The following is a 26,268-nucleotide window of genomic DNA, read 5'->3' on the forward strand; positions in this document are numbered from 1 at the left end:
TCTCCCACAGGGAGCCATGGGAACCAACTACTTAAATCTTCTACATACTCACTAGTGAGTTCAAACTGGAGTGGGAACTAAGGCTGCTATCATCCTGTTTTGTGGGCTGGTCCAGCACACCTTCCACCTTCAGAATCTGTGTGAAAGAAGTAGGTACAAGTCTGTGTTTCCAAAACTCCTGGAGGAACATTCCCAATGATTCCAGAACTTCATCTTGCACTGATCCAGCAGTGGCATTAAGGTAGGTCTGTGGGTTTGTGAAGCAGAGTAATCATTCAGCCCGAGAAGGAGATGCCTTATCTCATCCTTTCAGGCACCCCCCAGTCCAAGTAATTCTCATTACTCATTCCTCTTTCACTTGGTTTGGGGAATAGAAATGCTGGTCCAACTGTCTTTCAGTAGGTGGGCTGTATGGTCTTGTCCAGTTGTTCTTGATTCTCTTTAGAATGTAGGGCATTAGTGAGTCTTTTCAAGCTTAGGCTCTGGGGTTTGTTTTTTGGGTTTTTTTTTTTTTTTTTTTTAAGTTAGGGACAGCTTGGAATAAACTGTGGACCAATATTTTCTGAAGTGCCCTTTGTGGTAAACAATTTAAAAATTGAATAAGCCCACCCAATACAATAATATAAATGTGTTGATAAGTATATATAATCTGGATTATACTTAAGAAAATCAGACATCTCAAATTCATAGAAATAGAAAGTAGAATGGTGGTCACCAGGGGTTGTGGGGAGAAGGAAACGAAGAGTTGTTTAGTGGGTATAGTTTCAGTTTTGCAAGGTGAAAAAGTTTTGGAGATCAATTGCATAACAATGTGAATATACGTAAAATTATTGAGCTGTATGCTTAAAAATGGTTAAGATGGTAAAAAAAAATCAGATATCTGATATTAAGCTGATACAGGGAATTTATTTTGTAGAAAAGCAACATCTAGAGAATGCCATACAATCCTAGTACATCTAAAGTACTATATATGAAAATGACAATTGCTCATAACAACGATGTTGAAGCACTGAAAGATACCAAAGTACTTTCTGAATCCAAGAAGTCAAATTATAACCAGTATGGTTTTAATGTCCTAACATATATCGAAATTCTAATATGCTGACATGTGGTAAACCAGATAACCAGAACATCCAGTAATGTAACTTGGGTGACACATAAGTTAACCTGGGATATCCAAGTCTTTTGACAATACATAAACTTGCTCATACTCATCCGGTGTACATCCACACAAATATTTTAAAATTCCAATTTCTTGGTCAAGTGATATATTTTGCTTGAGTTTATTAAATACATTTAGATGTCTCTATTATACAAAGTTAAATGTACAACTAAATTAGTAAAAAGTGCTGAGATTTTATGGGAACATTAATACTCTGACAAAAATGTTTACCAATGTACTCTGTACTCAATATTGCTCTTTTTCATTTAAATCTAAATTTTTCCCTTCTATTTTTAAACCAGTTTTGTGATTTTCTAATATGAAACCTATGCCTTCTCAATTTATACAGTTTCTTCTCTTTTTTCCCTTATTTCTTAGCTTAAATTCAGTTTAAGCTTTATTGGTATCTTAGGCTTCATGTGTATTCTTACTCCTAAACACCAGCAGTTCTTCAGAGGCCTAAAATCCAGCATGGGAATTACTATATTAAATTAGTTCTAGAAAAAGCATTAAAGACATTTTTTTTCTGAAATATACAGAACATGTCATGCCAAATCTCTTGTTTATACCATAAACCGGTAATATTGGTAAATTGCACATATAGCTTACATTCCCCAAATAGAATAACTTAAATATTAAACGTACCTTTATGTTACCGCCATAACTGACCTTATAAGCATAACAAATGGCAATATTCAATACAAAAATCACAAAATCCACTAACCGTAAATGCTACGTATCACAGCATACTAACTCATCTCCCTATGACCTATTCAAACTATAGACAGCAAACTATAGCTTTAAGCTACTCTAGCATTTATACCCTAATTAGAAATTTATACGAAACACAATTTTATGTTCAAATATGGAAATAAGCAACATAATTCCAAATCCCAAAAGTATCCCAGCATTCTGTAAAAAGAAGTATCCCCAGCGGCTACATCCATGGTCACTAGCATCATTGTGCAGCATCTCAGGTACCTTAAAAAAAAAAAGAGCAACCTTTAAGTTTCCAGAACCACAGATTAGTTTTTAGAAGAATCTGCAGGGCAGCTTTATATGTAGATGGATATATTATGAGTCAATTCTCTAAAACATGACCACATATATATACTGACTCTAGCTAATAATGTCACACAGCATTTTCTAACAGTTTAATTAGCAATGATTATTCATGGTCTGCTCAGCAAGTCAAAATTTATATTGGTCTAGTTTGCTCCACTGTAAAATGGAGAGCTACACTGATTACCCTGCTTACTGTCTGTATCTATATATAACATGTGGCTCGCTTGAAATTCAGAGATATGGAAGCCTTACATAATATAAAATATAATTTTAGCAATAACATTGGCTGAGATTGTTAGGTGGACTTTGGTGACAAAAAGATGACTCCTTCGTCCATTAATAAGGAACCTTTCAGCATTCTGAAGTATACACAGTTCGCCAACAGTATGTGGCTTGTGCTAGGTTTCCTAAATGTCTATAGAGAGTTCAATGCCTAATTACTGAAACTCTCCTCTCAAAAAGACACATCAGAAGGGGGTAAATACTTTTGTGTATCCTGATACACATTAGGCAGGACAAAGATGTGCTTGTGAGCAACAATCCAAAAAGATAAAACCATCAAGGACTTATAGTTTATATGCTACTTTGTCGAGCATAGAATCACTTCTCACTGCAACCATATTTAATCTAAACCCTTTTAAAAATGGTTTAATTGAACATTTTCTCTACTGACTTCTTAAAAACTTACCATATCAACCAGAGCAACATACATGAACAAGCCCGCAGTAAGTGCAAATATCCACATAGAAACATTTTCAGCATAATGACCAATGAAAATTCCTGTTGCCATTCCGAGATACGCCAGCATGGCTGACAGAGCATTATAAAGAACAGCCTGCTTAACAGTCATGCCAGCCTTTAGTAAAACAGCAAAGTCACCTTTAACAGAAAACAAAAAAAGGAGATAAGGTAATTAAAAAATCATTTTTAAGACACATACGCAAAAAACTTTCCAGATTTAAGAAATTCTCCAGGGCTCCCCTGGTGGCGCAGTGGTTGAGAATCCGCCTGCCAATGCAGGGGACACGGGTTCGACCCCTGGTCCGGGAAGATCCCTCATGCTGCAGAGCAGCTAAGCCCATGTGCCACAACTACTGAGCCTGTGCTCCAGAGCCTGCAAGCTGCAACTACTGAGCCCACGTGCCACAACTACTGAGCCCGCGTGCCGCAACTACTGAAGCCCGCACGCCTAGAGCCCGTGCTCTACAACAAGAGAAGCGACTGCAATGAGAAGCCCGCGCACCACAACGAAGAGTAGCCCCCGCTCGCTGCAACTAGAGAAAGCCTGAGCACAGCAACGAAGACCCAACGCAGCCAGAAAAATCAATTAATTAACTTAAAAAAAAAATTACTCAGGGCTAACAGTGCTAATCAGTGTAAACACCCTAACAGCTTTATAAACTAAGATATCTTTTATCCAAAGTATTTCTTAAGGCTTCCACTTTGTCAATGAATGTCAATACTACAAATGTCAATGAGTATCAACTCTTGTGCTCTTGCACTGTCTTCAAGGAGCTTTTAACTGGCCACAAGGAGGAAGAGGGAGTAGAGAACACAAATGAAATGATCAGCAAATGATTAAGGAAATATATAATTAAGAGCTAAAGAGTCTAATGTTCTGGTTATAAAAGGAGAAAAAAAGAAATTAAGATGAGAATAGCTGAGAGAGGCTTCGTGGCGCATGAAGGGTCTAGAATGTGGAACATAGGGAATTCCCTGGCAGTCCAGTGGTTAGGACTCTGCGTTTCCACTGCAGGGGGCCCAGGTTCGATCCCTGGTCGGGGAACTAAGATCCCACAAGCCGCGTGGTGTGGCCAAAAATAAATAAATAAATAAATAAACAAAAATAAAAATAGAATGCACAACACAGACCAGATGTTGAGGATTACAAGCATGAAGCATGAAGACGGGAGGCCTTCTAAATGGCAGAACACATGCCAAGGAACAAAATTGAAAATGGCGTTACAGGTGTGTGCGAATATGCATCTATATGAAGAAAAACAAGGACACGAACTGGGAACCAGGACAACTGTGGGAAGGTTTTAAGTCCCAGTGACAGAGGAAAAGAATTCAAAATACTATTCATCAACTTCACATTTCTTTAGCTCTAGTGAGTGAAATACTCTTTGTCAACTTCTGTCTGTTAATGGAAGATGATTCTTTAGATGCCTGTGGTCTTACTCATATTGTGCATATGAAGAAAACGATCACTGATGTCACCAGTATGCTGGTATAGGAAGATATCTGGTAGGGGAAGAGGAAAAGAGAGGGGACTCAGGTATCTCTCTGGCAACCCCCCACAGGCAATTGTGTAATTGTAATCGCAGGGTTAGAATTCCGGCTGGAAACAAACTTGTCCTCAGTAAGAAAGAAAGCTGGCTAGGTTAGTAGACTTAGGAGAAGGCATAAATGAGGAAGCTTGCTGGAAGCTATCATTAGCAAAAGCCAGGGACACTAAGACACTTTACCCATCTGGAAAATACCATTTGTAGGATTCTCTTACCTAATTCATGAGGCAACTCATGACAAAACACAGCAACAGAAGTACTTAAACCACTCGATAAACCTTCAGTAAAAGCAGCACCTGTGTAAAAATCACTGCATTATTTTGTGGGTGTGTATTTTAAAAATCTTAACAGCATACACAATGAGGTAAAAGAAATGAAATAATATTCTGGTTGTGAATAAACAGAACTTTCTCAACTGCACTCTGTACCGTCTTCATAAGTAATCTTAGATTACACTCAATTAGATTTAAATTTCCCAAAGGAGCACAAGCAGATACAATTGAGAAGGGAAGGTTCCACTATGCCTTAGAGTGATTAAATGATCTTATACAAACCTGAGAAGTAAATTGCTACCACACAGAACACTTACTTAAAAATATGAAACAAACTGATTTAAAAGGTTTAGGAAAAAACCCTCAGCAGTCAAGAGTACAAGTATGTTTCCGGGCCTCAGAGGAATTCACTATATAATTAGACAACCATGTCTGAGCGTTTGCACATCCTCCTTTGTCGCTTATGCTGTGCACAGTGCAGAGAAGGAAGAGCACCAAGCTCCCAGGGAGCCAGGCTGGGCTACAAAACAACACTGCCTCCTTGGCAAGTGGTTCACCTTGCCAGGCCTTGGCTACCTAATCTGTACTTATTTCCATGGTTCCTCCCAGCACTAAGTTACTACAATTTTTAAGTATTTCTATTACCTCTCAATTGTAGCACAACAATTTAATAGCAAAAAAACTGTAATTCTTCTTTGGGTAGGGATTAGTAATTAAACTTATCAGATATATGAAGATTCCTTTAGCATAAAAGAAAAGATGATGGAAGTATTTTACTTTAATAAATACTGTTTATATTGCAGATAAGGGAACTCAAATGTATTTGGGAAAAAAAAAAATCCTCACACGTGCTCCAAACACCTTAGAGCCTGAGCCTGCAAATTAAAACAACTTTTGGTAGTTACAATTTAGATAAAGGGCCAAGCACAGTTTCTAGCACTTAAACTAACATTTATCAAGTACTTCATTGTCAAAGCAGCCAAAAACGAAATAACGGTTTGATAATCTTAGAAGTCAATAGCCTTATCAAACCAACCTATTCCTTGTTAAAATAAGACTGGTACTTTCATGTGACATTTTCAGAGTCAACCAACAAGGGGCAGATACGTAGATATATACCAATTGCTAGGCCATCGCTGAAATTGTGCAGGCCGTCCCCCATGATCACCATCCACGCCAGTGTGGCAATGCCGGCATCCTTCAGCTCCTCCCGAGAGTAGCGCTGACTGTGACTGTGTGGGTGGTGGTTTTGGTGGTGGTGGTGATGGAGAATATGATGGTAGTCATGATGGTGGTGAACGAGGTCATCTGACTGGCCGAGTGTATCATGGAAATGCGAATGGCATTTATTCTTGCACCCTCTGGGTACGTATTCATTGTAAACTTCCTGTGGATGAGCATGAGCTATCATGACCTCCTCTTCTTCCAAGATTGCTGGCTGTTGAGAATCAAAGTGGGAGGGCTCTTGTGAGTCAGCTCGCAAATATCCTTCAGGTCCTAGGTATAAACATAAAGGACATTGGGACAAAGTCAAATGGCTTTGTTAATGTGCATGGACACATTTCAAACATCTCCACTGACAAAGTCAACAAAAGATCTTAAAACATGGCAACTCTCTCACACAGACCTGGCAGAACTAGACATTAGAGTATTGTTGATGAAAAAAAACATCAGTACTTAAATGACCTCACGTACTAAGAATGGATTTTAAATGTTAACCTTCAGTAACTACCCCCAGATCCTCCCTTAATTTCTTCTGCCTTCTTATGTGTTTAAAGATGATTTTTTTCCAATTATAAAAGAAGCACATACTTACTTTATAAAAATATTTCATTTTTGATATTTAAAATATTTAAGAAAAATATTCCAGAAAAATTGGAAATAAAATACATGCATAATTCCGTCATCTGAGTTCCTCTCTTTCAAAATTCAAGGAAAAACAGAAGAGGGGAATTCCCTGGCAGTCCAGTGGTTAGAGCTCGGTGTTTTCACTGCCAAGGGCCTGGGTTCAATACCTGGTAGGGGAACTAAGATCCCTGAAAGCCAAAAAGTGGCCAAAAAAAAAAAAAGGAAAAACAGAAGAGTCTGAAATACCATCATCACCAAGAAACATTTGTTATCTATCCGTGTAAAATAAATTGCAACAATAAGTTTTTGTTCTCTCTTTTTTATACACTGGTATCAACTTTCTTGGGAGCATTCCCGATACTGTGGCCCAATTCTAGAATAGCTGTTTCCTCTCATCATTATAAATTTCACTGGAGCCCATTACAAAGGTTGAAGACGGAATAGATGCAGGAAGATGAATGAGAGTATTCACTTGCTCTTTAGAGAAAAGCAACATGCTGGAAAACAAAGGGTGGACAGGAAATCTTACAAATAACTTGGTAGCAACAATAACGTTCTTCTTCCTCCTTAGTCAGCAACTATATATTGAGTATCTGCTCTGGGCCAGGCACCTGCCCAGACACTGGGACAAAGTGCGTCAGCACAAAGTCTCTGCCTTCGAGAAGCTTATGTTCTTGTGGGGAGATAGCCACTTAACAAAGAAATACATGTATAAATAAGGTAATCTAAGGCATTGGAACACATGGGAAGAAAAAACAGAACAGGGTAACATGAAGGAGAATGACTGGGAGACCTTTGTATTCAGGTGATCAGGGAAGACCTCTGAGAACGAGATGTCTGAGTTGAGATTGGAATGATGGGGGAATTTAGATGAAGACCCGGGAGAAGAGTACTCCGAACTGAAGAAACAGTGAGTGCCAGGCCCTGAGACAGACCTGGTGTGCTCACAGGATGAAAAGGAGGCCAGTGAGGCTGGACAGGGCAAACCGTCGGGGAGAGTGGAGGGCAGGGCAGGACACCGAAGGTCGTCGTAAGGTGTTTCGTTTAAAATTTTAATTTTTTTTTTTTTTGCGGTACGCGGGCCTCTCACTGTTGTGGCCCCTCCCGTTGCGGAGCACAGGCTCCAGACGTGCAGGCTCAGCGGCCATGGCTCATGGGCCCAGCCGCTCCGCGGCATGTGGGATCTTCCTGGACCGGGGCACGAACCCGTGTCCCCTGCATTGGCAGGCGGACTCTCAACCACTGCGCCACCAGGGAAGCCCTAAAATTTTAATTTTAACTGAGTCTGTCCAACAAGAAATGCCAAGCTAACAAGTTACAGGAAACAGTAACTATACAGTGGAGAAACATGGTAGACACAACGTTAGCCAAGTGATCAAAATTAACACCACCTGTGTGTGAAAGAGAGCATCATGTAGGGTGGCACACCATGTCACTGAAAAGGATGCAATACCACTTTGTGGTATTCCTGCCCAAACTGATCAACCTAATGTGAAAACATTAGACAAACCCAAAATGAGGGGCAATTAGATGCAACATTTGATCCTGAATTGTACTCTGGATCATTTATTTTCCTTTTAGGGGTTGGGGGAATATAAAGAAATTATTAAGACAATTGGAAAAACACGAAAAAGGTCTATAGACTAGAAAATGGCATTGTATCAGCTTTAATTTCCTGATTTTGATCACTGAACTGTGATTACAAGGGAATGAATGTCCTTTTTCTTAGGAAACATAAACTTAAGTATTTTGAGGTAAAATAAGCATTGTTTGTAATTTATTCTCAAATGGTTTAGAAAAAAAATGTATGTGTGTATACAGAGAGAAAGAGACAAAGAATGATAAATGTAGGTAAAATAAATGGGGAATATAAGAAAGGGGTACAGGAATTCTTTGTACTATTCTTGGAACTTTTCTCTAAGTCTGAATTTACCTCAAAATAAAAAATTAGAGAAAAAAGAGATGTAAGTATGTATAGAAATAACCAACTCACTGGCAATTAAAAGAAAGTATGAGTTTAAAAAAAAAGAGCGGGGGAGGGGGTGGAGGAATTCCCTGGCAGCCCAGTGGTTAGGTCTCCGCGCTTTCACTGCTGGGGCCTAGGTTCGATCCCTAGCCGGGGAACTATGATCCCATAAGCCACGTGGCGCAGCCAAAAAAAAAGGGGGTGGGGGTGGAATATGGTTCCCCCTCTTCCAGACAATCCAGGTTGCCTGCAAATCACAGAGCACTGAATTCCCTCCAGCTCTCAGATTTATAAGGACTTACGATCATCTGCGTCTACTTTCTCCTCATTTGTTGACAGTTGAGATTCATACTGGGACAGCTGCTTCTTAATCTCCACATCATCATCATTTTCAGGTTTTTTCTGATTCTACAATAGCAAGGAAAAGCAATACTTTAAAATAGGCAGGTTGCTTATGCATACATCTTTAGGTAAACAGTTAACCAAAGATTTCATCGAAAAAGACAGCAGAGTAAGAGACTTCTAATGGAATAAACCCCATCTAAGGGCAGGGCCTGTACTTAACTTGCATAGCACCTAGTAGTTTGTTTTAGGCATAAACTGTTCAGAAAGGTAAAGAATTAATGCTTCAGTAGTATGAAAGAAAAATTACACTCATCTTTCTGAATGTCCCCCTAGGTCACACAGTCTAAATTTGGTCTTATGCAAACAGCACTGCATCCCCTGGGAGCTTGTTATAAATGCACAGTCTCAGGCTACACGCCAGACCTAATGGATTAGAATGGGGATTTTAACTAGACCTCCAGGCGACTCATACACACATTAAAGCTGAGCTCTGCCTCAGGCCATTGAGTTAGAACCAGCTGGAGGACTGTCCTCCAGAAATTTAGTGATCTGCTAACCAATTGCTTAGTTTCCTCCAGTGCCTCTTCTGGGCACTGAAACCCCATACTTTCCACACTTTTTATAAATTAAAACTATACTGTGATATCGATATGTATTTGTTATAAAACTAAAATACTTTTCGTGTGGTAAAACACCATTAACAAGCTTTTCTCTTTTTAAACAAATCTCTATTAGTTAGCCTTGAATTTATCACTAGGTTTTTTAACCAACTGAATACCATACTTGAGATTGTCTATATCTCAGAGCCCAAGAATAAAGGTCACTGTTTGAACAACAGTGCCTGTTTATTACTACTTACATAGAATATTCAAGATAATGAAAACTGTCACAAAAATAATAGATTTCTTATTTGCAGTATCTTTTGAATATGACTTAATCATCACCATACCTGAGATTTCATTCTAGCTCTAACAGTATATAAAATATCTGTACCTTCTTAGGTTATAAGAGTTTTTAAAGGCAAGCACAGACAAATCTTTATACCTACCTCTAGCAAAATGCCTCAAACAGAGAGAAAGTACTTAAATATTTGTGAAAATAAGTGAATTCATGATATTTTAAATTACTTTAGTTGATGCTTTATTTGTTTGCCAATGATTATCTGTAGAACATAGACTTTTTAAGCAATTCTTTCATTCCCTAAGTATTAAGAGCCTGTAATGTTCCCTGCGCTGAATGGTGGCAATATATCAATATGTCGTAAAACAAGATACACATAGTCCTTGTTCCCAAGGAAGCTTATCACCCACAGGGATGATACATTGCACAGGTAATGATTATACATTACATGATACATTATGTATCATGTAATACATAATGTAATACATTATGTATTACATTATCATGTAATACATTACACAGGTAATGATTATACAATTCTTTGATTGAAATTTTTGATATATTTTACAAAGGAAAAATACACAGTGCTATGACAGCATATATATATGAGAGCATATAACAAACATTTAAACAAATCCCTCTGCCTGCTCTCCTCTGCATTAGGACAACAAAATAACAGACAGGCCAGTTAGGAGGCAATTGCTGTCACCCACGTAAGTCTGGCATGGACCAGGATGATAGCAAGGAAGATGGAGAGAAATGAAAAATTTCATTTCTGGATACATTTAATAAAACTAGGTTGGATATAAGGATGAGGGAGACACAGATGATTCTCTGGTTTCCAGCATGAGCAAGAAACCTGAGAATCCAGTAGAAAGAAAGTTTGACATGGAACTATTATAACCATCTAACTACACCAAGTATGTGATTTAACCCTAATCTGAATGTAGAGATATCAGATCAACATATATGGAAGGTAACCTAAAACTATGACATATAGAATTTTCCAGGGGTGCAGGATGGATGTCTTAAGGGAAATCTTAGATAAAATGTTCTGTTATGGGTCTGAAGAGCTCCCAATATTTGCCATATAATGAATAGTTTTTTTCTTTTTGAGAGAACCAAATGAGATTAAAAGCTGTTATGTAAGTAACACTAAGATCTGGATGCCCTTGAAAAAAGAGAAACTAAATATTTTCTAAAAAGGAAGAGGGGAGGAACCAAGATAGCACAGTAGAAGGACGTAATCTCACTCCCTCTTGTGAGAACACCAGAATCACAACTAGCTGCTGGACAATCATCGACAGGAAGACACTGGAACTCACTGAAAAAGATACCCCACATCCAAAGACAAAGGAGAAGCCACAATGAGACGGCAGGAGGGGTGCAATCACAGTAAAATCAAATCCCATAACTGCTGGGTGCGTGACTCACAGACTGGAGAACACTTATACCACAGAGGTCCACCCACTGAAGTGAAGATTCTGAGCCACACGTCAGGCTTCCCAACCTAGGGGTCCGGCAATGAGAGGAGGAATTCCTAGAGAATCAGACTTTGAAGGCTAGTGGGGTTTGATTGCAGGACTTCGACAGGACTGGGGGAAACAGAGACTCCACTCTTGGAGGGCACACACAAAGTAGTGTGTGCATCGGGACCCAGGGGAAGGAGCAGTGACCCCAGGGAAAATTGAACCAGACCTACCTGCTAGTGTTGGAGGGTCTCCTGCAGAGGCGGGCAGTGGCTGTGGCTCACCATGGGGACAAGGACACTGGCAGCAGAAGTTCTGGGAAGCACTCCTTGGAGTGAGCCCTCCCAGAGTCTGTTATTAGTCCCACAAAATTTGAGCCCAGGCAGGCTCCAGTGTTGGGTTGCCTCAGGCCAAACAACCAACAGGGAGGGAACCCAGCCCCACCCATCAACAGTCAAGCGGATTAAAGTTTTACTGAGCTCTGCCCACCCTGAGCAACACTCAGCTCTACCCACCACCAGTCCCTCCCATCAGGAAACTTCCACAAGCCTCTTAGATAGCCTCATCCACCAGAGGGCAGACAACAGAAGTAAGAAGAACTACAATCCTGCAGCCTGTGGAATGAAAAACACATTCACAGAAAGACAGACAAGATGAAAAGGCAAAGGGCTATGTACCAGATGAAGGAACAAGATAAAACCACAGAAAACCAACTAAATGAAGTGGAGATAGGCAACCTTCCAGAAAAAGAATTCACAATAATGATAGTGAAGATGATCCAGGACCTCGGAAAAAGAATGGAGGCAAAGACTGAGAAGATGCAAGAAATGTTTAACAAAGACCTAGAAGAATTAAAGAACAAACAAACAGAGATGAACAATACAATATCTGAAATGAAAACTACACTAGAAGGAATCAACAGCAGAATAACTGAGGCAGAGGAATGGATAAGTGACCTGGAAGACAGAATGGTGGAATTCACTGCTGTGGGACAGAATAAAGAAAAAAGAGTGAAAAGAAATGAAGACAGCCTAAGAGACCTCTGGGACAACATTAAATGCAACAACATTCGCATTATAGGGGTCCCAGAAGGAGAAGAGAGAGAGAAAGGACCTGAGAAAATATTTGAAGAGATTATAGTCGAAAACTTCCCTAACATAGGAAAGGAAATAGCCACCCAAGTCCAGGAAGTGCAGTGAGTCCCACACAGGGACTCAAGGGGAAACATGCCGAGACACATAGTAATCAAATTTGCAAAAATGAAAGACAAAGAAAAATTATTGAAAGCAGCAAGGGAGAAACGACAAATAGCATACAAGGGAACTCTCATAAGGTTAACAGCTGATTTCTCAGCAGAAAGTCTACAAGCCAGAAGGGAGTGGCATGATATACTTAAAGTGATGAGAGGGAAGAACCTACAACCAAGATTACTCTACCCCGGCAAGGATCTCATTCAGATTCGATGGAGAAATCAAAAGCTTTACAGACAAACAAAAGCTAAGAGAATTCAACACCACCAAACCAGCTCTACGACAAATGCTAAAGGAACTTCTCCAAGTGGGAAACACAAAAGAAGAAAAGGACCTACAAAAACAAACCCCAAACAATTAAGGAAATGGTCATAGGAACATACATATCTATAATTACCTTAAATGTGAATGGATTAAACGCTCCAACCAAAAGACACAGGCTTGCTGAATGGATACAAAAACAAGACCCATATATATGCTGTCTACAAGAGACCCACTTCAGACCTAGGGACACATACAGACTGAAAGTGAGGGGACAGAAAAAGATATTCCATTCAAATGGAAATCAAAAGAAAGCTGGAGTAGCAATACTCATATCAGATAAAATAGACTTTAAAATAAAGAATGTCACAAGAGACAAGGAAGGACACTACATAATGATCAAGGGATCAATCCAAGAAGAAGATATAGCAATTATAAATACATATGCACCCAACGTAGAAGCACCTCAATACATAAGGCAACTTCTAACAGCTATAAAAGAGGAAATCGACAGTAACACAATAATAGTGGGGGACTTTAACATCTCACTTACACCAATGGACAGATCATCCAAAATGAAAATAAGTAAGGAAACAGAAACTTTAAATGACACAACAGACCAGATAGATTTAATTGACATTTATAGGACATTCCATCCAAAAACAGCAGATTACACTTTCTTCTCAAGTGCACACGGAACATTCTCCAGGATAGATCACATCTTGGGTCACAAATCAAGCTTCAGTAAACTTAAGAAGACTGAAATCAGATCAAGCATCTTTTCTGACCACAACACTATGAGATTAGAAATGAATTACAGGGAAAAAAACATAAAAAATACAAACACATGGAGGCTAAACAATACATTACTAAATAACCAAGAGATTACTGAAGAAATCAAAGAGGAAATCAAGAAATACCTAGAGACAAATGACAATGAAAACACGATGACCCAAAACCTATGGGATGCAACAAAAGCAGTTCTAAGAGGGAAGTTTATAGCTAAACAAGCCTACCTCAAGAAACAAGAAAAATCTCAAATAAACAATCTAAACTTACACCTAAAGGAACTAAAAAGAAGAAAGAACAAAGAAGAACAAACAAAACCCAAAGTCAGCAGAAGGAAAGAATTCATAAAGATCAGAGAAGAAATAAATGAAATAGAAACGAAGAAAACAACAGCAAAGATCAATAAAACTAAAAGCTGGTTCTTTGAGAAATAAACAAAATTGATAAATCATTAGCCAGACTCATGAAGAAAAAGAGGGAGAGGACTCAAACCAATAAAATTAGAAATGAAAAAGGAGAAGTTATAACAGACACCGCAGAAATACAAAGCATCCTAAGAGACTACTATAAGCAACTCTATGCCAATAAAATGGAGAACCTGGAAGAAACGGACAAATTCCTACAAAGGTTTAACCTTCCAAGACTGAACCAGGAAGAAATAGAAAATATGAACAGACCAATCACAAGTAATGAAATTGAAACTGTGATTAAAAATCTTCCAACAAACAAAAGTCCAGGACCAGATGGCTTCACAGGTGAATTCTATCAAACATTTAGAGAAGAGCTAACACCCACCCTTCTCAAACTCTTCCAAAAAATTGCGGAGGAAGGAACACTCCCAAACTCATTCTTGAGGCCACCATCACCTTGATACCAAAACCAGACAAACATACTACAAAAAAAGAAAATTACAGACCAATATCACTGATGAATATAGATGCAAAAATCCTCAACAAAATACAAGCAAACAGAATCCAACAACACATTAAAAGGACCATACACCATGATCAAGTGGGATTTATCCCAGGGATGCAAGGATTCGTCAGTATACTCAAATCAATCAATGTGATATACCATATTAACAAAATGAAGAATAAAAACCGTATGACCATCTCAACAGATGCAGAAAAAGCTTTTGAAAAAATTCAACACCCATTTATGATAAAAACTCTCCAGAAAGTGGGCATGGGGGAACCTACCTCAACATAATAAAGGCTATATATGACAAACATCATTCTCAATGGTGAAAAACTGAAAGCATTTCCTCTAAGATCAGGAAGAAGACAAGGATGTCCACTCTCACCACTATTATTCAACATAGTTTTGGAAGTAATAGCCATGGCAATCAGAGAAGAAAAAGAAATATAAGGAATCCAAATTGGAAAAGAAGAAGTAAAACTGTCACTGTTTGCAGATGACATGATACTATACATAGAGAATCCTAAAGATGCCACCAGAAAACTACTGGAGCTAATCAATGAATTTGGTAAAGTTGCAGGATACAAAATTAATGCACAGAAATCTCTTGCATTCCTATACACTAATGATGAAAAATCTGAAAGAGAAATTAAGGAAACACTCCCATTTACCACTGTAACAAAAAGAATAAAATACCTAGGAATAAACCTACCTAGGGAGACAAAAGACCTGTATGCAGAAAAGTATAAGACACTGATGAAGGAAATTAAAGATGATACCAACAGATGGAGAGATATACCATGTTCTTGGATTGGAAGAATCAATATTGTGAAAATGACTCTACTACCCAAAGCAATCTACAGATTCAATGCAATCCCTATCAAATTACCAATGGCATTTTTTACTGAACTACAATAATCTTAAAATTTGTATGGATACACAAAAGACCCCAAATAGCCAAAGCAGTCTTGAGGGAAAAAAACGGAGCTGGAGGAATCAGACCTCCTAACTTCAGACTATACTACAGAGCTACAGTAATCAAGACAATATGGTACTGGCATAAAAACAGAAACACAGATCAATGGAACAAGACAGAAAGCCCAGAGATAAACCCACGCACCTATGCTCAACTAATCTATGACAAAGGAGGCAAGGATATACAATGGAGAAAAGGCAGTCTCTTCAATAAGTGATGCTGGGAAAACTGGACAGCTACATGTAAAAGAATGAAATTAGAACACTCTCTAACACCATACACAAAAATAAACTCAAAATGGACTCGAGACCTAAATGTAAGACGGGACACTATAAAACTCTTAGAGGAAAACATAGGAGGAACACTCTTTGACATAAATCACAGCAAGATCTTTTTTGATCCACCTCCTAGAGTAATGGAAATAAGAACAAAAATAAACGAATGGGACCTAATGAAACTTAAAAGCTTTTGTACAGCAAAGGAAACCATAAACAAGACCAAAAGACAACCCTCAGAATGGGAGAAAATATTTGCAAACAAAGCAATGGACAAAGGATTAATCTCCAAAATATATAAACAGCTCATGCAGCTCAATATTAAAGAAACAAACAACCCAATCCAAACCTGAGCAGAAGACGTAAATAGACATTTCTCCAAAGAAGACATACACATGGCCAGGAAGCACATGAAAAGCTGATCAACATCACTAATTATTAGAGAAATGCAAATCAAAACTACAATGAGGTATCACCTCACACCAGTTAGAATGGGCATCCTCAGAAAATCTACAAACAACAAATGCTGGAGAGGGTGTGGAGAAAAGGGAACCCTCTTGCACTGCTGGTGGGAATGTAAATTGATACAGCCACTATGGAGAACAGTATGCAGGTTCCTTAAAAAACTAAAAGTAGAATTACCGTATGATCCAGCAATCCCACTACTGGGCATATACCCAGAGAAAACCATAATTCAAAAAGACACATGCACCCTAATGTTCACTGTAGCACTATTTACAATAGCCAGGTCATGGAAGCAACATAAATGCCCATCGACAGGCGAATGGATAAAGAAGTTGTGGTACATATATAATGGAATATTACTCAGCCATAAAAAGGAACGAAATTTAGTCATTTGTTGAGACATGGATGGATCTAGAGACTGTCATACAGAGTGAAGTAAGTCAGAAAGAGAAAAACAAATATCGTATGTTAACGCATGTATGTGGACCCTAGAAAAACGGTACAGATGAACCGGTTTGCAGGGCAGTAGTTGAGACACAGATGTAGAGAACAAACATATGGACACCAAGGGGGGAAAGCCACAGGGGCGTGGGGATGGTGGTGTGCTGAATTGGGTGATTGGGATTGAGATGTATACACTGATGTGTATAAAACTGATGACTAATAAGAACCTGCTGTATAAAAAAATAAATTAAATAAAATTAAAAAATTAAAAAATAATAATAAATAAAAATTAAAAAACAATAAAAAGGAAGAGAACATGTAATGTTTGCAAAACTCCTGTGGGAAGTCTTTGTCTAGAAATTGTGCTTACTTGCCTTTTAATGTTTCTTATACATGTAACAAATATTTACCAATGATCTATTATGTGCCAGATACTATTCTAGGCACTGGAGATACAGCAGTCAAGAAGACAGAGAGGTCCTGGCTCTTAAGATCTTACATTCTAGTAGAAACTATTTTAGAACAAAGATTATCAAACTTCTTTGACTACAGTTCACAGTAATGTATGTAATAAACACAGAGTAATATATGGAATACACTGTAATATCACGGTTGCATTTAAAAACATTGGTCGTGACACAAGATTTATTTCACAATTCACAAATGATTATTAATTTAAGAGTCTAGGGGCTTCCCTGGTGGCGCAGTGGTTGAGAATCTGCCTGCTAATGCAGGGGACACGGGTTTGAGCCCTGGTCTGGGAAGATCCCACATGCCGCAGAGCAACTAAGCCCGTGAGCCACAGCTCCTGAGCCTGCGCGTCTGGAGCCTGTGCTCCACAACGAGAGGCCGCGACAGTGAGAGGCCCGCGCACCGCGATGAAGAGTGGCCCCTGCTTGCCACAACGAGAGAAAGCCCTCGCACAGAAACGAAGACCCAACGCAGCCAAAAATTAAATAGATAAATAAATAAGTTTATTAAAAAAAAAAATTTAAGAGTCTAAAAAATACTGTTCTGTATTAGAAAACAGAGAGCCTACCTCTTAGAGTCCCATATGAATATAAAGCAATCTTTAGGTAAATCTTGAAAATTAAATTGAAATTAGAATGCTAAATAAATTATGGCATTTGAAATAGAAACACAGTAACACAAATAAACACAAACAACCCCTCCCCCCCAAAAACCCTAAAAATGATCTTTTTTTTTTTTTTAAGGTGAGAATAATCCCAGAGAATGCAAAGAAGTATGGATATAGTCTCAAACCCATCCAAGTGAAGCAACAGGGACAACAGGAACATAGAAGATGACTTCCTGGATTAAGAACGAGTAAGCTATTGTTATTTCACTTCTTCCCTGTAAATTGAGGTTCAGTAAAGGTTCAAAATTTGCAATTTGAAATTTTAGTGAATGTAGAATCCATAAGGGCAAATATTCACAGGATGGAGGAGGCCACTCTTCTCTTCATACATGCACTTGATTCCCAACGTGAGCTCTATGCTCAGCAAGAATCAACTATGTTGGTTTTCAAGCCTCTTCATGCCAGCTATACCTGTTATTGCAATTGCACAATTTAATTACATATTATTCAAACTATGAAATGATGGTGAGAATAGTTACTTCCATGAAAACTTAAGTTGAAGGCTTCTGAAAGATTCAAAGGCAAGTTGTTAAAAAAAAAACAAGGCTATTAAATTACATAAGGCACTAAAAATAGAATTACCGTATGACCCAGCAATGCTACTCCTGGGCATATACCCAGAGAAAACCATAATTCAAAAAGACACATGCACCCCAATGTTCACTGCAGCACTTCACAATAGCCAGGTCATGGAAGCAACCTAAATGCCCATTGACAGACGAATGGATAAAGAAGATGTGGTACATATATACAATGGAATATTACTCAGCCATGAAAAGGAACGAAACTGGGTCATTTGTAGAGGTGTGGATGGACCTAGAGACTGTCATACAGAGTGAAGAAAGTCAGAAAGAGAAAAACAAATTTCATATATTAATGCATATATGTGGAATCTAGAAAAATGGTATAGATGAACCAGTTAACAAGGCAGAAATAGAGACACAGATGTAGAGAACAAACATATGGACAGCAAGGGGGGAAAGAGGGGGTGCGGGGGTGGTGGTGGGATGAATTGGGAGATTGGGATTGACATATATGCACTAATATGTATACAATAGATAACTAATGAGAACGTGCTGTACAAGAATAAATAAATAAAATTTAAAAAAATTACATAAGGCAATCACTGTATAAAATTTTTTATATTTCCAAAGATCTAGATTCTACACTTAAAATAGCTTTACAAGTATGTAACCTCTTGCTCAATTTTAGAGAAAACCAAAATTGGAAATTTAGATGAAGCAGCATGGCTGTAGAGAAAAAAAATCATACAGAACTCCAACTCAAAGAAAAGTTTGGTCAACATCAAATGACCAGTACATGAGTACACAAACATCCAAGATGTGTACATGTCATTTTTAAGAGTACCCATGAGGACAATCTTTTGACTCATTTGCCCAGTCACATCAGATAGGAAGAGGCAGATAACCATAGGCAACTCCAAAGATATTTTTACCAGAAATAGCCTACTGTTCAGCTTCACACTCTCTTCTGGTGGCAATCTGCAAAGGGCAAGTATGTGAAAGTCACATAGTCTTTCAAACAAAACATAATATTCAGCTACTGCATGAGTAATTTAAAAGTTAATCCATGATACTTTTTTCTTAAGCCACTTTATTGAGGTATAATTGACATATAAAAAGCTGTACATATTTAATGTATACAACTCGAGTTTCGGGATAAGTATATACCCGTGAAACCATCACCACCATCAATGCCATAATCACGATGCTTCTCATCTTCAAGGCCCTGTGTGTGCCTTGTTTGGTGGTTTGTATAGATATTTACCCTTGACTTTCTTAGGGTCTTGTGACTTTGAAGGGAGTACTGAAGATAGAGAACTTCAAGGTTATAAAGATACAGAACTGCTCTCCATGAATGCTTCTGGGAACAAAAAGGTACTGAACCCCCTCACAAATGAAGATCATACACCCTGCACAAGCCCAGTTTAGTTCAAGTACTGCTCTAAATAAATATCCAATGCATAGTAAGTATTCAGAATACTTTTACCTTTTTCTTCTTATCTTTAAATTGCTTGATCAATGTGAGGACATGTTCAACAAGAAACATTAAATACAAGCCTCCCAGAGCTGTCAGACCTTTCCACGTGGAATCAAAATAGGCACTTTCTTCTATGTTTTGAGAAGAGAGATGGCTGAAGAGCGGACCTCTCTTCATTTCCGTTGCTGGTTCTTCATGGCTGTGACTATGGTGATGACTTGCATGAGACTAAAGGCAAAATAATATGGATTTTATAAATTCAGTAGTTTCACACGTCAGAAAAATTGGCTAAGATAATTAACATCAAATTTGAAATTATTCAGAATTAGGCAATTAATGTGATACTTCGGAATGAGGGCAACTTTAGGATATTAAAAATAAAATGACCAACAAGCAGCAGAGATCTACAGCTTAAGGTATGTAATGTACGATGGCACTTTGTAGAGTGGATCTGTTCAATGTAAAGACAGACACATTCCCCAGTGACCCTCACAGCATACAGGTAGTGGGTATTTCCAATGTTTTCCCATGGCCACAAATAAGAGGGAACTGCAAAACTTAATAGGCATATAGTGTCTACTGCTTATACTCCCAGCTGAAAAGCCCCTACCACAGTCGTCAGTGTGCTTACAAGAAGCCCAGTCTGGGTAATGGGCCCTGGCAGGTACCCGAGATCCAGGTGCACTGCCCCAGTGGCCTGCAGCTGAGTGCAATAGGAACTTCTGCCACTGCGTGTGAGGGAACCAGGTGTGGCACACACTAACAGAAGTGAGACGGGGAGGGGGGGAGGGTCACAGGGTACGCCCCACCCACGTGCTCCTAGAAACCAAATTTCCAGCCTTTTATACATATCAATACAAAGCACAAACCAAAAGTACACACACACATATGTATATATATATATATACATATATATATATAGACACACACACATATATTTAATGTTGAATAGGAAAATACACTAATGGGATAAATTACTGTACTTACATGTGGAAGCAGGTGTAAAAAAGCATCACCACTCAGTGTCCCAACAGCCAATGCCACAAGGAAACTCAGAAGAAACTTGAAAAACACCCGATTCATGAGAGGCACTAAGATAACACCCAGCAAAGACAGGAAACTGATGACAGAAATGGCTATAAAGCCACCAACCCAGGCTGTCAAACAAAACAGAGAAAGGAAAAAGCATATAATTGATAACCTTTAAAAGAGAGACTGTGGAGTGGCTTAAGACAACTTAAAAGCAGGGGAGCTAAAGAAATATAAACTCAGTGGAATAGGACTGTGGTAACAGAGCAATAACCAAGAAATTCGATCAAATGAACTATGTGACTGAACCCTCCAGGTAAAGGGCATAAACCCAGTGGAAAATTCTTCAGCTAGGGGTGAAGGGAGGGGAAGACACGGTTACCAAGGATGAACTCTAGCTCACTTGGGAACTGAGCTTTCAGACTCTCATAACAGCTAAATTATGAGAGAGAAGAGGAAAAAGTTAGGAAAGGAAGGAAGGAAAGAAGGAGGGAAGAAAGGAGTAAGAAAAGGAAACTGGGAATTCAATAATTTCCTCAGTGAACAAAGCAATTAATCCTTCATTATAGTTTCTGAGCAATGCAACTTACACTATAGCAGAGCGTATCCCGATTTCATCTATTAATAAGAATGTATGAGAATTAGGCTCCTAAAGAGCAGAGATTAACTCTGACCATCCTCCAAACAGTATGACAACATATAAAGATCCCAAATTTTGAATGACCCTGACACATCCTGTGGGAGGACCTCAGACAAGTTATGATCTAAATTTTATTTTCTCATTTTTGTTTGTTTTGTTTGTTTTAAGGGTAAGGCTAACACACTTGCTTTCTTCACATTCAAGGCAGAGAAGAGTAAGATGATATATTTGGAATTATGCTGAAAAATGAACAGGTTGATGTAAATATAAGGAAAAGTACAACATAAATGTATCTATTGGAAATGATTTTTACACGAAAAAGGAAATTTTACCTATTTGTAAAGAATATGTCTTTGGAGGGATTTCAGCTTTCTTTTCATTCGTTGTATGAATCAGACATGATCTAGTATCAATCTGATTGATGATGGCTGGGCAGAGATAGTTGAACTCGGTGGCATTCAGTGGAACCTGGATGCCCATGCCATGAGATGTAAGCAGCTTTGACGCATTGAAACACTGAAGAAAAGGAAACAGTGAAATCACCAAAAGGTACTCCCATGAGAAAATCCAAAAAGGCTGTTTGATGACACAACACCCTTTTCCTACTGAAGGTACCTACTTCTTTATTTAAGTTAAATCAAAATCAACTTTAGTTTTAAGTACTTTGGAACTTGCCTCAAGCTACCTGGAGATATTACATCACAGGGGTGATTTCCCATCTCTTCCACCTATTTCTTCTTGGGAGAAGCAGTCACATCACTAGTCACCTTGGGAGAGAGCCTCATGTGGAAAAAACTTGAGGATAAATGGACATTCACAAGCCTGTTAACTCATTGTATAAACCTATTAAGGAAATGAGCTTTAATTTCGAGACAGGTTCACTAGAGATTGAGAAATATGTTGCTTTAGTACTAACACTACCCTACCTGGTCTAAACAAGCCCAAGACATGTCACTCTTCCAGCAACAACTGTAATTGCAAAACTTAGCTCAGTTCTGTCTGCAAACTTGGCAAAGTAATGCTCCACAACGAGAGAAGGTTAAATTATGTCAATTACTCTTGCGGAGGACAAGGCTGGTTAATAAAATAAACCTGTACCGGCAGGTTGCTGTTTCAAAAATTTAATTAGATGACAAGTTTAGTTTGAAGAGAATCTCCTCTGGGAAATGTAAGCTCTCTCTTCTCACCAAAAAAACTGGTGGTAGCACCTGTTTCTCATCTTGGCCAATACTACTCAGAACAAACTTTATCACTAGTGTCGCTGTGGGAATGACCATTAGTAGGATTATCCCAGAATTAGTAAATCATGTGATGGTCTGAATGAAGTACTTAAGTTTTGCCTATTAATGTATACCAACTAACTCCGTGTTGTTGACATCTCTCAGCCAAAGCACATTGTGTACAGTCTGGAAGTCTAGTCTAGGAAAAAAACACACGAACTCAGAAGGTCACTGCCCAGACGTCTCACGTGTCCAGCATATCGCTGCTTTGGCAGTCACTCCACAGGTCATTGCGATCCCTCTGCCAAGGAGGCGAAGCTGCTCTTCCCGCACTCTTCAGCCCTTCCAACCACACTTTTCCTGAAACAGGGATTTTAACTCCTGCTCTTTCGACCTTCGGTTTCTGTGTTTTAATTAATAGGATTCTCCTTTAAAGATTTTCTCCAAAAATAATTTTGACATCTTGTTTCTACACTTACTTTAAATTCTATATTAGAAAGTGGTTTCAGCAGGCAGCACTATTCTTACCAAAGAACTACCCCCCCAAGTTTTGTATCAGGGATGTTTACAACATAGTAGGGACACTTTGAGCTAAGTGCCTTGCTGAGAGAGTAGAAATTCCCCTTTCAATGAACTCACCATTTTATTTTTATTTTAAACTCCTTACAACTGAGATAGAATGGCAATGACAGGACAGACAAGCAGGCGTATTGATTAAAATAATGAACAGCACTCATCTTACCTCCTGAGTATTTTCATTTGTGCTTCTGGAATACATAAAGCCTTTTCTGGGCTCACTCACAGATTCATTTGTTTTCCTACTAGCCAGCCAGGTCGCCCAGCTCTTTTCTGTGACACTGGGTAGAGTGGAACTGCTCACACCTTTGGGGAGAAGTTTTCCATGTTTTGGAGTTTCTATGGTCTCTAGAAAGTGAGTTCCTTCAGAGACAGCATTATATACAGTTGAGGTCACTTCACTAGCACCAGCGCCATCCTTGATTAAAACATTCCTTCTACCATTGGCATGTTCTGATCGATGAGGTCCTTTTCCCTGGCTGTTTCTAGGCTCTTTACTTGAACTATCAGAGTCATGGTCTGGGCAAAGAGCTTTTCGATTTTTACTGGAAGCAGCACGATTATGGTGAGAGTGATGCTCATGGTCAGAGTGATGCTCATGGTCATGGTGTATATGGATTCTCTTAATCTTATCTATGCCTATATTCTGAAGCAATTTTCTGAACCCTTCAATTGTCAAGGAATTATTTTCTCCATAGCGATGGAAAAGCTGCTGCAGATGATGCTGCCGTGTGGTAACTGCCAAGTCAACATTAATGCCAGATTCCCAATTCGGAATAATTTTCTCAGTGGTCTGAGGGAAAGCAGTGGCTGGTCCTACTTCATGAAGGGGATGTGTGACTGACAGAACGAAGGTCAGGATCAAGATCACTGATAAATTCCTCGCCATTGCACCTTCCTAAAGAAAACAGAAAAAAAAAATCCTTGCCTTCACTTCCAAAACAATTTGAATTAAGAAATCCTATGCTGAAAACTGATGTCTAATCAAATTACCAAGTTTTACAGAGTATCATCTAGTGTGATCAGTGTGGTAAAACAAAAGAAAAAAAGGACTGGGGTCCTAGGTTCCACCCCTGCATTGCTAAAGCACGGGAAGCCACTGGAGAGCAGCTGAGCGCTAAGACTCTGTAGTTAGCACTGTAATGCAACAGTAATTCAGAGACTGGAGGGGTCCAGGTGGCCACAGCCACGCTGGCAACTTCTTATTGCTTTGAACAACGATTTAAAACAAAAGAAAACCCAACTAACTACCTCCACCACCACCACCGTCATTTCCTAGAACAATCTTTCAACATCGAAAAAAGCAGAAATGGCAATCTCAGAGTAAGTCGCATTTAAATTTTTTTTCTTAAACTATATGCAAATCACTTTGAGGCTTCTCTCCTGAAATCCCACTCTTCAAGGGCACCCAATTCTGCCAGTTTCTTGTGACTCCCTCATGCATACTCAGGCAGATGTGTGCCTTAACCACACAAACGGGATCTCTTTTTTGTCCCCCTCAACAAATGACATCTTTCCATGTCAGTACATATAAAGGGACCACATTCTTTTGAATGACTGCAGTTTTTAAGTAAATTAAACTTCATAAAAAAACTATGTTGCTCTTATATTGCTATAAACCAGTGAAAATTTTGTCAGACTATTACTCATCCATACAATAGTGTTTGGAACCAAAGGCCTATGCTCCAAAGAGGAGTTAGGAATCCAGATGAGCACTGAATTCAGTTAAGGAGAGGAAGGTATAGTCCAGATAAGCGGATAGACTAATATCTCAGCACCCAGCCAGCAGATGTCCAGCACCAATGATGGGTAGTGATCATGACTAAATTCATCTGCCTCCAGTGAAAGACGCAGATGTCGGACTCTGGAGTGAGACAGCAAAGGCGAGAGAGGCAACCTAGCTCTACCACTTTCAGCTGTTCTTCCTTGGACCCACTGGTGATACCCATTTTATAGGGTGACTGAGAAAACCACATGGATGGATGGATGTGGAAGTGCTCCAAACACTGTCGGCAGTGTTGCACAAATGCTGCTTATCATACTGTGGAAAATGGAAGTACGCACTACCACGGGGCTAGACTCCTGAAAGAACAATCCTTGGGGCCTGAAGTTTTAATAGGCAGAAGAGAACCATTAAGAAATCATTCGCAGAAGAGAAGAGAGGAGCGAGATGCGTGGGGACAACACAGACGAATGGCTCAAGGGCAGCTCCGTGCCTTTCTCCACGGAGGATGATTAGGGCGGTCCCGGACCTGCCGGCGATCTCCGTCCCCGCAAGTCCGCGGGTGTTGGAGAAAAGAAATCAGAACGAAAGGGCCTGGAGAAACGGGTGAGTGGAGAAAACGGAAAAGAGGGCACAAAACTGTTTCTAAGGGCTATTTTTAAACACGACAGTACCTTTTTCGAAAATGAGATGAACAGGACAAACCGTTTCCTTACCGCGTTGTACCCCGAAGCCCATGTGTGGGATGGGAAGCCCAAAGGGAAGTCTGGCCTCGCCGGCCCGCGGTGTACCCCTCTCCGCCCACCTCTCCCGGACCTGCGGGACTCACCTCTCCGCGGCCTCGCCGTCCCACGGCCCGGTCCCGCGCGCCGCTTCAGTTCCCGCCGGCGGTCCGGAGGGCTCGGAACCGGCCCGTGCTTCTCTCCCTAAAAACCTCTACACGGCACGGAGAAGCGACGATCTCATCGGCCCGGCTGCCCCTCGGTCGGGGTACCGCCGCGCAGACACTGGGAAGCAGCACCCAACGCGCCGTAGCCTCCCGGGAGCAGGAGAACAATTACTAATTACCGCCGCTCGCAGCGCGCCGCCGGGAACCACCGCCCCCGCCGGCCATGACTGCGGGGCATGCGCAGTGCGGCTCCACCCCGTCCCCGGCAGGCGGATCCGCGCGGCCGCCGGTTTGCCGGCTCCGCGGGGCTCGCAAGGGCGGGAGGGGGCGGAGACGCGGTCCGGGTGCGCTCTGAGCAC

At 39.7% G+C, this 26,268-nt stretch overlaps 1 protein-coding gene across 1 annotated transcript; it reads right to left on the reverse strand.

Moving 5' to 3' along the window:
* Positions 1 to 886: 886 nt before the first annotated feature.
* SLC39A6 (solute carrier family 39 member 6) lies at positions 887 to 26,071 on the reverse strand. The gene is made up of 10 exons (XM_082640057.1): positions 25,850 to 26,071; positions 23,464 to 24,195; positions 21,834 to 22,017; positions 20,820 to 20,989; positions 19,842 to 20,060; positions 8,904 to 9,009; positions 5,907 to 6,284; positions 4,731 to 4,811; positions 2,916 to 3,106; positions 887 to 2,143 (listed from the first exon to the last, which is right to left on the reverse strand). Exons 2-10 carry the CDS (start codon positions 24,184 to 24,186, stop codon positions 1,991 to 1,993), a joined length of 2,205 nt encoding a protein of 734 aa, XP_082496183.1. The 5' UTR covers positions 24,187 to 24,195; positions 25,850 to 26,071; the 3' UTR covers positions 887 to 1,990.
* Between the last annotated feature and the right edge of the window lie 197 nt (positions 26,072 to 26,268).

This window comes from Mesoplodon mirus, assembly GCF_964341445.2.
Source record: "Mesoplodon mirus genome assembly, chromosome: 13".
Taxonomy (NCBI): domain Eukaryota; kingdom Metazoa; phylum Chordata; class Mammalia; order Artiodactyla; family Ziphiidae; genus Mesoplodon; species Mesoplodon mirus.